The sequence below is a fragment of the Doryrhamphus excisus genome, linkage group LG16 (genome assembly GCF_037039965.1).
Source record: "Doryrhamphus excisus strain RoL-2023G ecotype Guam linkage group LG16, RoL_Dexc_Guam_v1.1, whole genome shotgun sequence".
Taxonomy (NCBI): domain Eukaryota; kingdom Metazoa; phylum Chordata; class Actinopteri; order Syngnathiformes; family Syngnathidae; genus Doryrhamphus; species Doryrhamphus excisus.
The window spans coordinates 14,621,944-14,634,779 of NC_136372.1; the positions used below are offsets into that span (position 1 = coordinate 14,621,944).

General features: G+C 41.2%; 4 protein-coding genes across 4 annotated transcripts; all 4 read left to right on the forward strand.

The window, feature by feature from the left end:
- The first annotated feature begins 870 nt into the window (after positions 1 to 870).
- Positions 871 to 3,250, forward strand: LOC131103668 (metalloproteinase inhibitor 2-like). The gene is made up of 5 exons (XM_058050124.2): positions 871 to 1,012; positions 1,179 to 1,258; positions 1,335 to 1,437; positions 2,802 to 2,926; positions 3,000 to 3,250. The coding sequence occupies exons 1-5, from the start codon at positions 880 to 882 to the stop codon at positions 3,192 to 3,194; spliced, it is 636 nt and encodes a 211-aa protein (XP_057906107.2). The 5' UTR covers positions 871 to 879; the 3' UTR covers positions 3,195 to 3,250.
- A 1,194-nt stretch (positions 3,251 to 4,444) lies between these two features.
- On the forward strand, positions 4,445 to 6,676 carry LOC131103670 (metalloproteinase inhibitor 2-like). The gene is made up of 5 exons (XM_058050126.2): positions 4,445 to 4,611; positions 4,675 to 4,754; positions 4,825 to 4,918; positions 6,299 to 6,423; positions 6,482 to 6,676. The coding sequence occupies exons 1-5, from the start codon at positions 4,479 to 4,481 to the stop codon at positions 6,674 to 6,676; spliced, it is 627 nt and encodes a 208-aa protein (XP_057906109.2). The 5' UTR covers positions 4,445 to 4,478.
- A 1,393-nt stretch (positions 6,677 to 8,069) lies between these two features.
- LOC131103464 (metalloproteinase inhibitor 2-like) lies at positions 8,070 to 9,274 on the forward strand. The gene is made up of 5 exons (XM_058049761.2): positions 8,070 to 8,296; positions 8,481 to 8,554; positions 8,630 to 8,732; positions 8,824 to 8,948; positions 9,033 to 9,274. Exons 1-5 carry the CDS (start codon positions 8,167 to 8,169, stop codon positions 9,219 to 9,221), a joined length of 621 nt encoding a protein of 206 aa, XP_057905744.2. The 5' UTR covers positions 8,070 to 8,166; the 3' UTR covers positions 9,222 to 9,274.
- A 1,312-nt stretch (positions 9,275 to 10,586) lies between these two features.
- Positions 10,587 to 11,900, forward strand: LOC131103430 (metalloproteinase inhibitor 2-like). The gene is made up of 5 exons (XM_058049718.2): positions 10,587 to 10,799; positions 11,107 to 11,180; positions 11,256 to 11,358; positions 11,452 to 11,576; positions 11,659 to 11,900. Exons 1-5 carry the CDS (start codon positions 10,667 to 10,669, stop codon positions 11,845 to 11,847), a joined length of 624 nt encoding a protein of 207 aa, XP_057905701.2. The 5' UTR covers positions 10,587 to 10,666; the 3' UTR covers positions 11,848 to 11,900.
- The last annotated feature ends 936 nt before the right edge of the window (positions 11,901 to 12,836 follow it).

Consider the following 12,836-nt stretch of genomic DNA (forward strand, 5'->3'; position numbering starts at 1 on the left):
ACTCCAAATTATCCATAGGTATGAATGTGAGTGTGAATGGTTGTTTGTCTATATGTGCCCTGTGATTGGCTGGCCACCAGTCCAGGGTGTACCCCGCCTCTCACCCCAAAGACAGCTGGGATAGGCGCCAGCATACCCATGACCCTCGTGAGGATAAGCGGTAGAAAATGAATGAATGAATGTGCACTTGGGGGGGGCGTACAACAATGAATCTCGCACACAATAAAACTAAAATAAAGTAAAATTATTCCAACAACATGCATGCTAGGTTAATTGGCGACTCCAAATTGTCCATAGGTATGAATGTGAGTGTGAATGGTTGTTTGTCTACTATATGTGCCCTGTGATTGGCTGGCCACCAGTCCAGGGTGTACCCCGCCTCTCACCCCAGAAGACAGCTGGGATAGGCTCCAGCACCCTCCATGACCCTCATGAGGATATGCAATAGAAAATGAATGAATGAATGTCATTGATTCCTGCTTGAAATGTCTACTTTCTGAAGGCTGATTGGATGAGAAGGGGAAGGGCGGGGCATAAATGGATGCATAAAGTGATTGTCAATAAAGTAGTGCCAATAAAGTGATTGTTGATGAAACACCTCCTTGTAAGTAATGTACGGATCCATACTGAAATATCAATAATTCCGATACCAGGTCCTCATATACTAAAATATATATTTTTTTGTAATAAAAAATTAGCTGAGTGGTTGTTGCTTGAATGAAGGCAAACAGGTGAAGCCAATCATCCAATTGATGATGCAAGAATGTGGGAGGAGCTTGTAGCAATAAAAGCCTGCTGACCCCCCCATGAAGAAAGCACACCAGAATTCCTCTCTGGCTGCAAACCCGTATCTTTAGCCCCCCCCCCCCATTTTCTATCATGATGAGTTGGACGGTGAAGTGTTTGATGCTACCTATAGTGCTGATGTTTGTGTGGCGACTGCAGGAAGTAGCCCAAGCCTGCTCGTGTATCCGTGAGCATCCGCAGATGTCGTTTTGCCAAGCAGACGTCGGTAAGTTGAACATGAAAATATGATTTTGGGTAGTGTAAAACCTGAACTATAACATTTGAGTAGGAAAAAGGAAGCTAGTTGTTTCTAATCCATAATATTCATATATATCCATATTAAGACAGGTGTTGCTAATGAGACTAATTGACCTGTTTGGCTTTCTTACTAGTCATCAAGGCAACGGTGCTGGCAAGGAAGGATGTTGGTGGCTTTGACAAACCCAGGATGTATAACATCAAACAGGACAAGGTTGCTATGAGGCTTTAGCATCATGTCTGCATGCATGTACAGTCATATTTAATTTCTTTTTTTTTTTTTTTTGCAGATGTTCAAGGGTCCTCACAGGGATTTTGATGTCATCTGCACTGCAGCCTCCTCTGCAGCCTGTGGAGTGAATCTGAACAATGGTGTACAATATCTTCTGTCAGGTAAAAAAATACAAGCGTTACCCCAAATGTAGCATGGATGCTGGAATTTTAAGATGCTGTCTTTTAGTAAGGCCTCGAGGACTGTAGCTTTAAATGCATGTTTGTCCTGAGTCTTTAACCAATGATGTGCTATATATATCACTATATTGAAAGTTACTACGGCACCCATTATGTCATTGGATGGTCATATCACCTCGTACTTTGGAACTAAAGTGGAACTAAAGTGGAACTAAAGTGGAACTAAAGTGGAACTAAAGTGGAACTAAAGTGGAACTAAAGTGGAACTAAAGTGGAACTAAAGTGGAACTAAAGTGGAACTAAAGTGGAACTAAAGTGGAACTAAAGTGGAACTAAAGTGAAACTAAAGTGGAACTAAAGTGGAACTAAAGTGGAACTAAAGTGAAACTAAAGTGAAACTAAAGTGGAACTAAAGTGGAACTAAAGTGGAACTAAAGTGGAACTAAAGTGGAACTAAAGTGGAACTAAAGTGGAACTAAAGTGGAACTAAAGTGGAACTAAAGTGGAACTAAAGTGGAACTAAAGTGGAACTAAAGTGGAACTAAAGTGGAACTAAAGTGAAACTAAAGTGAAACTAAAGTGAAACTAAAGTGAAACTAAAGTGAAACTAAAGTGAAACTAAAGTGAAACTAAAGTGAAACTAAAGTAAAACTAAAGTAAAACTAAAGTGAAACTAAAGTAAAACTAAAGTGAAACTAAAGTAAAACTAAAGTAAAACTAAAGTGAAACTAAAGTAAAACTAAAGTAAAACTAAAGTGAAACTAAAGTAAAACTAAAGTGAAACTAAAGTAAAACTAAAGTGAAACTAAAGTAAAACTAAAGTAAAACTAAAGTAAAACTAAAGTAAAACTAAAGTAAAACTAAAGTAAAACTAAAGTAAAACTAAAGTAAAACTAAAGTAAAACTAAAGTAAAACTAAAGTAAAACTAAAGTAAAACTAAAGTAAAACTAAAGTAAAACTAAAGTAAAACTAAAGTAAAACTAAAGTAAAACTAAAGTAAAACTAAAGTAAAACTAAAGTAAAACTAAAGTAAAACTAAAGTAAAACTAAAGTAAAACTAAAGTAAAACTAAAGTAAAACTAAAGTAAAACTAAAGTAAAACTAAAGTAAAACTAAAGTAAAACTAATTTTAAAACTATTTAATTATATTAGGAAAGCAGGAAGTGAACAAATGTAACAGTTACTGATTGTAAAAGTACCAAATGGAGGGGTAGGATTTAATAAGCTTTGCTTCTTTCTACTCCTTTTGGACATGCAGAACTGATTGTGATGCATTCAATTGTAATCTGATGCCTGTTCAAATGAAATAAAACCATTACCGTCTTTTGTGTTTTGACCCTTGCAGGCAGACTGGCACCTGATGGGTCTCTGCATGTCGGACTGTGTAACTTCTTTGCACCCTGGGACAGCCTGAGTACCTGCGAAAAGACCAACTTCATATATCGCTATCGTAAGGGCTGTGATTGCAAGGTAAGCAAACCTAATGGATAGCAAAGAAATGTCACTTTTTTTTAACCAATAAAATTCCCATTTTGATCCCCAGATCACTCCCTGCTACGCCGTCCCGTGCAGGATCACCACCCCAGCTGAATGCTTATGGACCGACTTCCTGACAAACACGGGCGAAATGGAGCAGACCAGACATTCCGCTTGTCTGAAGAGAAGCGATGGTTCTTGTGCCTGGTTCAAGGAGAACGCCTCGCCCAAACAGGGCGTCAAGGACTCTCAAAGGAGTTAAATGCCACCATGCAGAAGATGTCAAATTACAAATAAATGGGTTTTCTCAAAAAGCAATGAAGTGTTTTAACTTTTGTAAAAGTGACGTTGGGCTAACATTACTATAGTGTGCCAAAACACTAGTTAGGCTAACTAGCAACCAAAACTCTACAGTTTATAGTAAATGGGTATGGGGGCAAAACGAATTCAGGAAGTGTGACAGCATATTAAAGGTCAGACCAAACAAGTGTTTTTTTTTCCTAAAGAAATACAATTGTATTAAAATTGTGTAAATTATGCTGAAATGTGACTGTTTTAAATTAAAGTCATAATGAGCCCCAGGGTGACCTATGACCTTTAGTGTAGTTGCATATACTGTACATGTAAGCCCTTACATACGTTCCTCAGTTAATGACCGAGTCTGTCATCTGGCAACATAACTTGCAAGTTGATCTTAATTAATTGATTTTTTAATTAATTAATTGTAATTAATTTAATTAATTCCATAAAATTAATTTGATGTAGACTGTTAGTTAATGAGTCTGTACAGTAGTCTGTCATCTGTTGCCGATCGTAACGCTGAAGCCAGCTCCTACACCAGGGGTGGGCAAACTACGGCCCCGGGGGCCACATGTGGCCCACCAAGCATTTGAATCCGGCCCGCTAGTCGCTTTCTAAATATTTCAACTTTTAACATACAAACTGGCAACATGACTTGCAAGTCGGATGTCTTATTTAATTAAAAAAAATACAAAACTAAAATTAAATAATAGTTTGTATAGTGGTGTTATGTTTAAAGTGCTCCTGAAAAATGGGACATGAGAACATACAACTGATAGTATAACACTTTTACACATAAAATTACACAAATCATTCAATAAAATTATAAGCATAAAATAGTGTGTGTGCTGGCGATCTTCCCCTCGTGGGTCAGGACGTAGTAGTGGTGGTTCAAGCCACGCCCCCTTCGCCAGTCACTGCTGCTGTGTAAAGGGATAAGACCGTTATACTGCCCATAAGTGTATAAATATATATAATATAATATATATATATAGAATATTTGGTGGTGGTCGGATAGTCCATAAGCATGAATTGCCAGCCATGTTTCTGTGCAGCTGTGATTACAGACGTAGTTTACCACTGAGGTGTGAACGTCATGTCATCGTCCGCACACTTGGTGAACAGGTGAAGGCAATCATCTAATCGTACAAGTGATGTCAGAGTGTGGGAGGAGCTTACAGCAATAAAAGGCTGCTGGTCCACTCCAGGAAGTACCAACATTGCCTTGTTAGCGCCATTTTCAATCATGACGAGTTGGACGGTGAAGAGTTTGGTGCTACCCGTGGTGCTGCTGTGTGTGTGGCGGTTGCAGGAAGTAGCCCAAGCCTGCACGTGTGGTCCGGCGCATCCACAGACGGCGTTTTGCCAAGCAGATGTCGGTAAGTTGAACATGAATGTTACTTTTTGTAGTCAGTTTCTAGTCCGCTACTTTTTCTTTCTAGTCATCAAGGCAAAGGTGCTAGCAAAGAATAATGTGATTGGACTTGATGAACCCATCATGTATGACCTCAAACAAATCAAGGTAATTATCCGGAGTTGGAATCAGTCATATATGCATGCACATTTATGTTTTGGTTACTTCCTGTTTCCAGATGTTCAAGGGCCCTCGCAGGGAGATCGATGCCCTCTACACTACAGCCTTCTGTGGAGTGACTCTGACCAAAGGCATGCAGTATCTCATCACAGGTAACACTATTTGTTAATTTTTTCCCCCCAAATAGAATGGATAAAGAAACATGTATCAGTCAGTTTAACTGTACTATTAATATAGGTCAGGGGTGGGCAAATATTTTGACTCATGAGCTGCATTGAGTTAAAATTGTCTGGGTGGCCAGAGCATGTATTTAAACACACACTATTCTATGCTTATAATTTTCCTTGAATTTTGTTTAATTTTATCTGTAGTATCAGTTATATGTTCTAATGTCCCTATTTTTTTCAGGAGCACTTTAAACATCAGTCCTAATCAAACTAATTTCATTAATTAAAAAAATATTTTTTTTTTACTCTAAGATCCAAATTGCAAGTCATGTTGCCAGTTTGTATGTTAAAAGTTGAAAAAGCGACTGGCGGGCCGAATTCAAATGCATGGTGGGCTGTGTGTGGCCCCCGGGCCATAGTTTGCCCACGCCTGGTGTAAGAGCGAGCTTCAGCATAACGATCGCCAACAGATAACCCTCTGTCATTAACTGTCTAACAGTCTACATCAAATTTAATGCAATTAAATTAATTACATTTATTTTATTTTTTACTCAATAGGATCAACTTGCAAGATATGTTGCCAGTTTGTATGTTAAAAGTTGAAATACTTAGAAAGCGACTGGCGGGCCGGATTCAAACACTTGTTGGGCCGCATGTGGCCCCCGGGCCGTAGTTTGCCCACCCATGGTAAGAGCTAACTTGAGCATTGCGATCGCCAACAGATGACAGACTGTGTCATTAACAGGCCACATCAAACTAATTTAATGTAATAAATAAAAATGTATTATATTTTACTCTAAGATCCAACTTGCAAGTCATGTTGCCAGTTTGTATGTTAAAAGTTGAAATACTGCCGGATTCAAACACTTGTTGGGCCGCATGTGGCCCCCAGGCCATAGTTTGCCCGCCCTTGGTGTAAGAGCTAGCTTCAGCGTTACGATTGCCAACAGATGACACTCTGTCATTTACTGTCATTAACAGGCCACATCTAATTAATTAAGCTAAACTAATTAATTTAACTAAATTTAATAATTACATTTTATTTTTTTACTAAGATCCAAATTGACAGTTTGTATGTTAAAAGTTGAAATACTTTACTGAAAAAGCGACTGGCGGGCCGGATTCAAATGCTTGGTGGGCCACATGTGGCCCCCGGGCTGCAGTTTACCGACCCCTGATGCAGGTGGTTGCATTTCCAGGCCTAAATTTGTGTATTTATAAGCTTTTCATCCTCAAGCTGGCCAGTGGAAATATTGTGAATTAAACCCTCAGGTGTTATTTTATACTAAGCCCTACTAGGAACATGCCGTTTTTGTCTGTAGCTTTAAATGCTAATGAGCTATGCTTGTACTTCCCCCACTGCAGGCAGACTAACACCTGACGGTGCTCTGCATGCCATCGTATGCGACTTCATTGTGCCCTGGGACGACCTGACTGCCTCCCAAAAAGTCAACCTAGCCCAGCGCTATCAAAAGGGCTGCGATTGCCGGGTAAGCCCAAGCTAATCGATATCAGATTTCATCAATTAAACCGATCTTTCGTTCTCAGATCACGCTTTGCCACATGGACCCCTGCAAGATCAGCAGCCCGGCGGAGTGCTTGTGGACTGATTTTCTGACTTACCGGGGCAAGAACGAGCAGGCTAACCATTTTGCTTGTGTCAAGAGAAGTGATGGCTCTTGCGTCTGGATCAGAGGGACCCCGGACAAAAACGGCAAAGTCAATAATATTAAAAGCCGCTAACGCCCCACCATACAGTGTTTGTTTACAAATAAAAGATTTCTGATTCCATTGTCTGTGTGAAGTGTACTAGTACTGCAATGCAGGAATTGAGTTCTATATGCAATCAGTAAGAGCCGCCCACCTGTGGGGTTATGGCATGGGCGGGTGTACATTGGGGACAATGGGTCCACCCACAGATTGGGACCCCTAATTTAGTACGTTACAGCTCTCCCTGTCCTTTCGTTACTCCATGGTGAAAGTCGCCAGAAATGGCACCTAACAAATGGTGTGAGTTCTGCCTAGCAACAAAGAACTGCATAACATTACCAGAAAATTCTATTATAAATGTTTTTTTTTACATTTTTTGTGCTTTAGTTTAGGTGTATTTAACAAATGGAGGTTCATGGGTGGACTGGTACCAGACTGGGACCAGTCTCCCTCATGCTGCCAAGGAAATGGCACCTAACAAATGGTGTAAATTCTGCCTAGCAACAAAGAACTGCATAACATTACCAGAAAATTCTATTATCATAAATCTAAAGTGTATTTTTTTTTACATTTTTTGTGGTTTAGCTTACCTGTATTTAACAAATACAGGTCCACCCATGGACCGGTACCAGACTGGGACCAGTCTCCCCCATGGTGCCAAGGAAATGGCACCTAACAAATGGTGTAAATTCTGCCTAGCAACAAGGAACTGCATAACATTACCAGAAAATTCTGTTATCAGTAAATGTAAAGTGTGTTTTTTTTACATTCATTTTTTGTGGTTTAGGTGTATTTAACAAATAGAGGTCCCCCCATGGACTGGTACCAGACTGGGACCAGTCTCCCCCATGGTGCCAAGGAAATGGCACCTAACAAATGGTGTAAATTCTGCCTAGCAACAAGGAACTGCATAACATTACCAGAAAATTCTAGGGTTTTTTTCCTGTTAGCAAAAACTTTATTGAAATTATATTTTGTAAAGAATTACATTTATTGTCTTAGGGGTTTAGTTTAGGTGTATTTAACAAATACAGGTCCGCCTATGGACCGGTACCAGACTGGGAGAGTTGGGAAAGAAGTTGGACACTCCTCAGCCGCCTTTCCCTGTCCTTTCTGTGTACAAAAGTCTCCCCCACGATGCCAAGGAAACAACAACAAACAAATTGACTCATAAATTCTGCCTAGCGACAGTTACACATCTGATTATGTTTTTCCTTTTATCAATAATGTTATTTAAATTATCGTTTTAAAAAATGACAAGTACTGCTTGTATGATTTGATACGTATAAATCAGACACAAAGAGTTGGATGCACCAAAAAAAAACACTTTTGAGGGAATTTTGTGCAGGTGTGAGTGAGCGAAGGTGAACACAGGTGAAGGCAATCATCCAATCGTGTGTGGGAGGAGCTTGCATCAATAAAAGACTGCTGACCCCCTCTCTCAAGAAAGTACACCAGAATTTCCTTTCTGGCTGCAGCAATTCGCTTGAACCCCTGTTGTAGTCGCGGTATTTTCACTCACAATGAGCTGGACGGTGAAGAGTTTGGTGCTCCCCATGGTGCTGCTGTGCGTGTGGCGGCTGCAGGAAGGAGCCCAAGCCTGCACGTGTGTTGCTGTGCATCCACAGACGGCGGTTTGCCAAGCAGATGTCGGTAAGTTGAACATTTACGGGTGTATCTAATCCATGTGATGAGCACATTCATACTGGTGTTGCTAATGAAAGTGGTAGGCAATTCCTGCTCTAGTGTAAAAATGGCTGCCCTGGCAGCACACACTCTTCTTGCCAATATTACAACTGCTATTTATTAAAATATCATTCATGTTTTCCCTTTCCAGTCATCAAGGCAAAGGTGCTTGCAAAGAAGTACATTAGTGCACATGAAGTGAAGTACGACATCGCAATAACAAAGGTTATTATAAAGGATATGATCAATTGTCTGGATGTTTGCATGCATATATTATACTTTGGTGTTATCATTTCCCAGATTTTCAAGGGCCCTCACAAGTATTTTGACTGCATCTACACTCCAGCCTCCTCTGCAGCCTGCGGATTAGCTTTGACCCGTGGTGTGGAATATCTTTTCACAGGTACAAAAACCAGGCTTTTCTTTATAGAAAGATGGATGCCATTTATGCTATGACTAGAGTTCCAAAAATGTCTCATTTTGTCACTATGCAGGCAATCTGGCGTCTGACGGATCGCTGCATGTCATTGTGTGCAACTTCGTTTCCCCCTGGGACAGGCTGGGTGCCTCCCAAAAGGCCAACTTGGGAGGAAGTTATCAAAAGGGCTGTGAGTGCCAGGTAGGCCAACCTGATGGACAACCAATAGACATGTCAGATGTTGGATTTTTAGGAATTAAACCCCCATTTTTGCTTGATCCTCAGATCACTCACACCCACGCCATCCCGAACAGGGTCAGCCCAGATGAGTGCTTGTGGACTGACATCCTGACCCACCCGGGCAACAGAGAGCAGGCTAGACATTATGCTTGTCTGAGGAACAGAAATGGCTTTTGTGCTTGGGTCAGGAGCCCCGCCTACAGCTTCTACCCGGGCTTTCACGCATACAGTTAAAGCTCCACCATGCAAATGATGCCAATTTACCAATAAAGCTTTAAAGAAAGCAATGCAGTTTTGCTAATTGTTCTACATTTGTGGATTAATTATGCTGCTACAGCCCTGTGCTCCAAAATGGCTGCTTGTGCATCAAAACGTGTTCTAGGCTTGATTCAGATGCTAGTGTTTCCAGCTTAAATACAAATACAATTGGTCATATTCAGTGATGCGTTTAAATTGAGTAACAAACGCTGTTTCGAGTAACTGCTAATCTAATGTCGCCATAATGCCGTTACTGAAGCCGCCTAAAAATATATCACCGACTTCGAAACTAATCTGCAGCGCATAGAATGTTGTTTGTCATGGGAGGGGTTGAGAACCACATAAGCAATGGGGATTGGCTAAGGTTTGGTAAGATTGCGTCTTCAGCCAATCAGAACTTGGGTGGGCGGGTGTTTAGAGCACATAAACAAATTAGGATTGGCTAAGGTTCGGTAATGTCTTCAGCCAATCACACAACTTGGATGGGAGGGTGTTTAGAGCACAAACAATTGAGGATTGGCTAAGGTTTGGTAAGATTGTCTTCAGCCAATCACACAACTTGGATGGGAGGGTGTTTAGAGCACATAAGCAAATGAGGATTGGCTAAGGTTTGGTAAGATTGTCTTCAGCCAATCACAGAACTTAGATGGGAGGGTGTTTAGAGCACATAAGCAATGAGGATTGGCTAAGGTTTTAGTAAGCTTGTATCTTCAGCCAATCAGAGAACTTTAGTGGGCGGGTGTTTAGAGCACATCGAAAGTGCCGGGTAGTAGATACAGCATAGCTAGTAAGTAGGACTCTACTGAGAAGACAGCGTTTTCCAAATGGAAGTACAGACACTACTTTAACTTTGTTGAGTTTAAAGGTAAAAATGTACACGTCGAATATACATTATGTCCCAGAAATAAAACTTTGTTCACGTCTTGTGTGAGCAACTCAAACCTTGCTGATGCCACCATCTAGTCCACTTTGTGAGCAAAACATGCTCCAGTTCTGATGAAATGTCAAATTGAGCCACTAAGGCATGTTAAATGGAAAAACAAGGTAAAGACTCAATGTGACAAATCCTTTGTTTGGGTTTTCCTTTATTTCCTATTTTGCTCTTTTATTTTGGTATGCACTTCCTGTTTGAGGCCCGTGCTGCAGACTCCTAAAATGATTCACCCACTTTGCTTAAATGTGTTTTATATGATTTATTATTATGTTCTCCATTATGAACGGGCAACAGTTACACATGTGATGAGTTTGTGTAATTAGTGTGAATGAAGGTGAACAGGTGAAGGCAATCATCTAATTGGACAAGTGATGTAAGAATGTGGGAGGAGCTTGCACCAATAAAAGCCTGCTGACCCCCCATCAAGAACGTACACCAGACTTCCTGTCTAGCTGCAAACCCTGTCTTTTTGGCGCCATTTTCACTCATGATGAGCTGGACGGTGAAGAGTTTGGTGCTCCCCATGGTGCTGCTGTGCGTGTGGCGGCTGCAGGAAGGAGCCCAAGCCTGCAAGTGTGTTGCTGTGCATCCACAGACGGCGTTTTGCCAAGCAGATGTTGGTAAGTTGAACATTTACAATAAAAATGTTATTCGGGTAATGTTTTTGTCCCTTCCTTCTACATATATTATACATCTTTACACAATAGGGCAGTAAATGTACCTACAACTTCAGTTTTTCAAGAGGAACGAAACAGGAAGTTGCTAATGAAAGTGGTTGGCAATTACTTCTCTAGTGTAAAAATGGCTGCCATAGCAGCATGCACGCTCCTTGCCAACATTACAACTGCTTATGGGGGCCACAGCCACACCCGGATACACCTTTTTATTGTTTTATTAAAATATCATTCATGTGTTTTCCCTTTCCAGTCATCAAGGCAAAGGTGCTTGCAAAGAAGTACATTAGTGCACATGAAGTGAAGTACGACATCGCGCTAACAAAGGTTATTATAAAGGATATGATCAATTGTCTGGATGTTTGCATGCATATATTATACTTTGGTGCTATCATTTCCCAGATTTTCAAGGGCCCTCACAAGTATTTTGACTGCATCTACACTCCATCCTCCTCTGCAGCCTGCGGATTAGCTTTGACCCGTGGTGTGGAATATCTTTTCACAGGTACAAAAACCAGGCTTTTCTTTTTAGAAAGATGGACACCATGTATATTATGATTTCTTGAGTTCCATAACATATAATTTTGTTACATTACAGGCAATCTGGCATCTGACGGATCGCTGCATGTCATTGTGTGCAACTTGGTGTCCCCCTGGGACAGGCTGAGTGCCTGCCAAAAGGCCAACTTGGGAGGAAGTTATCAAAAGGGCTGTGAGTGCCAGGTAGGCCAACCTGATGGACCCAATAGACATGTCAGATGTTGGATTTTTAGGAATTAAACCCCTGTCTTTGCTTGATCCTCAGATCACTCACACCCACGCCATCCCGAACAGGGTCAGCCCAGATGAGTGCTTGTGGACGGACTTCCTGACCCACTCGGGCAACAGAGAGCAGGCTAGACATTATGCTTGTCTGAAGAACAGAAATGGCTTTTGTGCTTGGGTCAGGAGCCCCGCCTACGGCTTATACCCGGGCTTTCACGCATACAGTTAAAGCTCCACCATGCAAATGATGCCAATTTACCAATAAAGCTTTAAAGAAAGCAATGCAGTGTTTCTATGATTGTTGTGCTAACTGTTCTACATTTGTGGCCATGTTGGATTAATTATGCTGCTACAGCCCTGTGCTCCATCATGGCTGTTTTAGTGCATCCAAACATGTTAGCTAGGCTGGATTCAGCTGCAAAGAGACTATATTAATGGTTTAGGCAAATGGTCATAAATCATTAATGGCTTTGAGGAAATGTGCATCAACATCCCATCAATAAAATACACCTGTGGAGGGGGTTATCTCATTCTTAGGCAAAGGGCTGTTTCTGGGGAGGGGGGCCCTATTTTGTCCATAAATGAAGATTCCTGCCTTCCCGAGCTGGTCTACTAAGATATGCTTTTATTAGTCCAAGGAGAAATGTGACAGTGAGGAGAGCAGGAATTGAACCTTGCTGATGCCACCATCTAGTCCACTTTGTGACCAAAACAGGCTACAGTTCCGATGAAATGTCAAATTGAGCCACTAAGGCATGTTAAATGGCAAAACAAGGGAAAGGCTCAGTGTGACTATTCATTTTCTACTCCTTATACTCACAAGGGTCACAGGGGTGCTGGAGCCTATCCCAGCTGTCTTCCGACAAGAGGCGGGGTACACCCTGGATTGGTGGCCAGCCAATCACACGGCACATATAGACAAACAACCATTCACACTCACATTCATACCTATAGACAATTTGGAGTTGCCAATTAACCTAGCATGCATGTTGTTGGAATAATTTTACTTTATTTTAGTTTTATTGTGTGCGAGATTCATTGTTGTACGCCCCCCCACAAGTGCACATTCATTCATTTTCTATCGCTTATCCTCACGAGGGTCATGGGTATGCTGGAGCCTATCCCAGCTGTCTTCAGGTGAGAGGCGGGGTACACCCTGGACTGGTGGCCAGCCAATCACAGGGCACATATAGACAAACAACCATTCACACTCACATT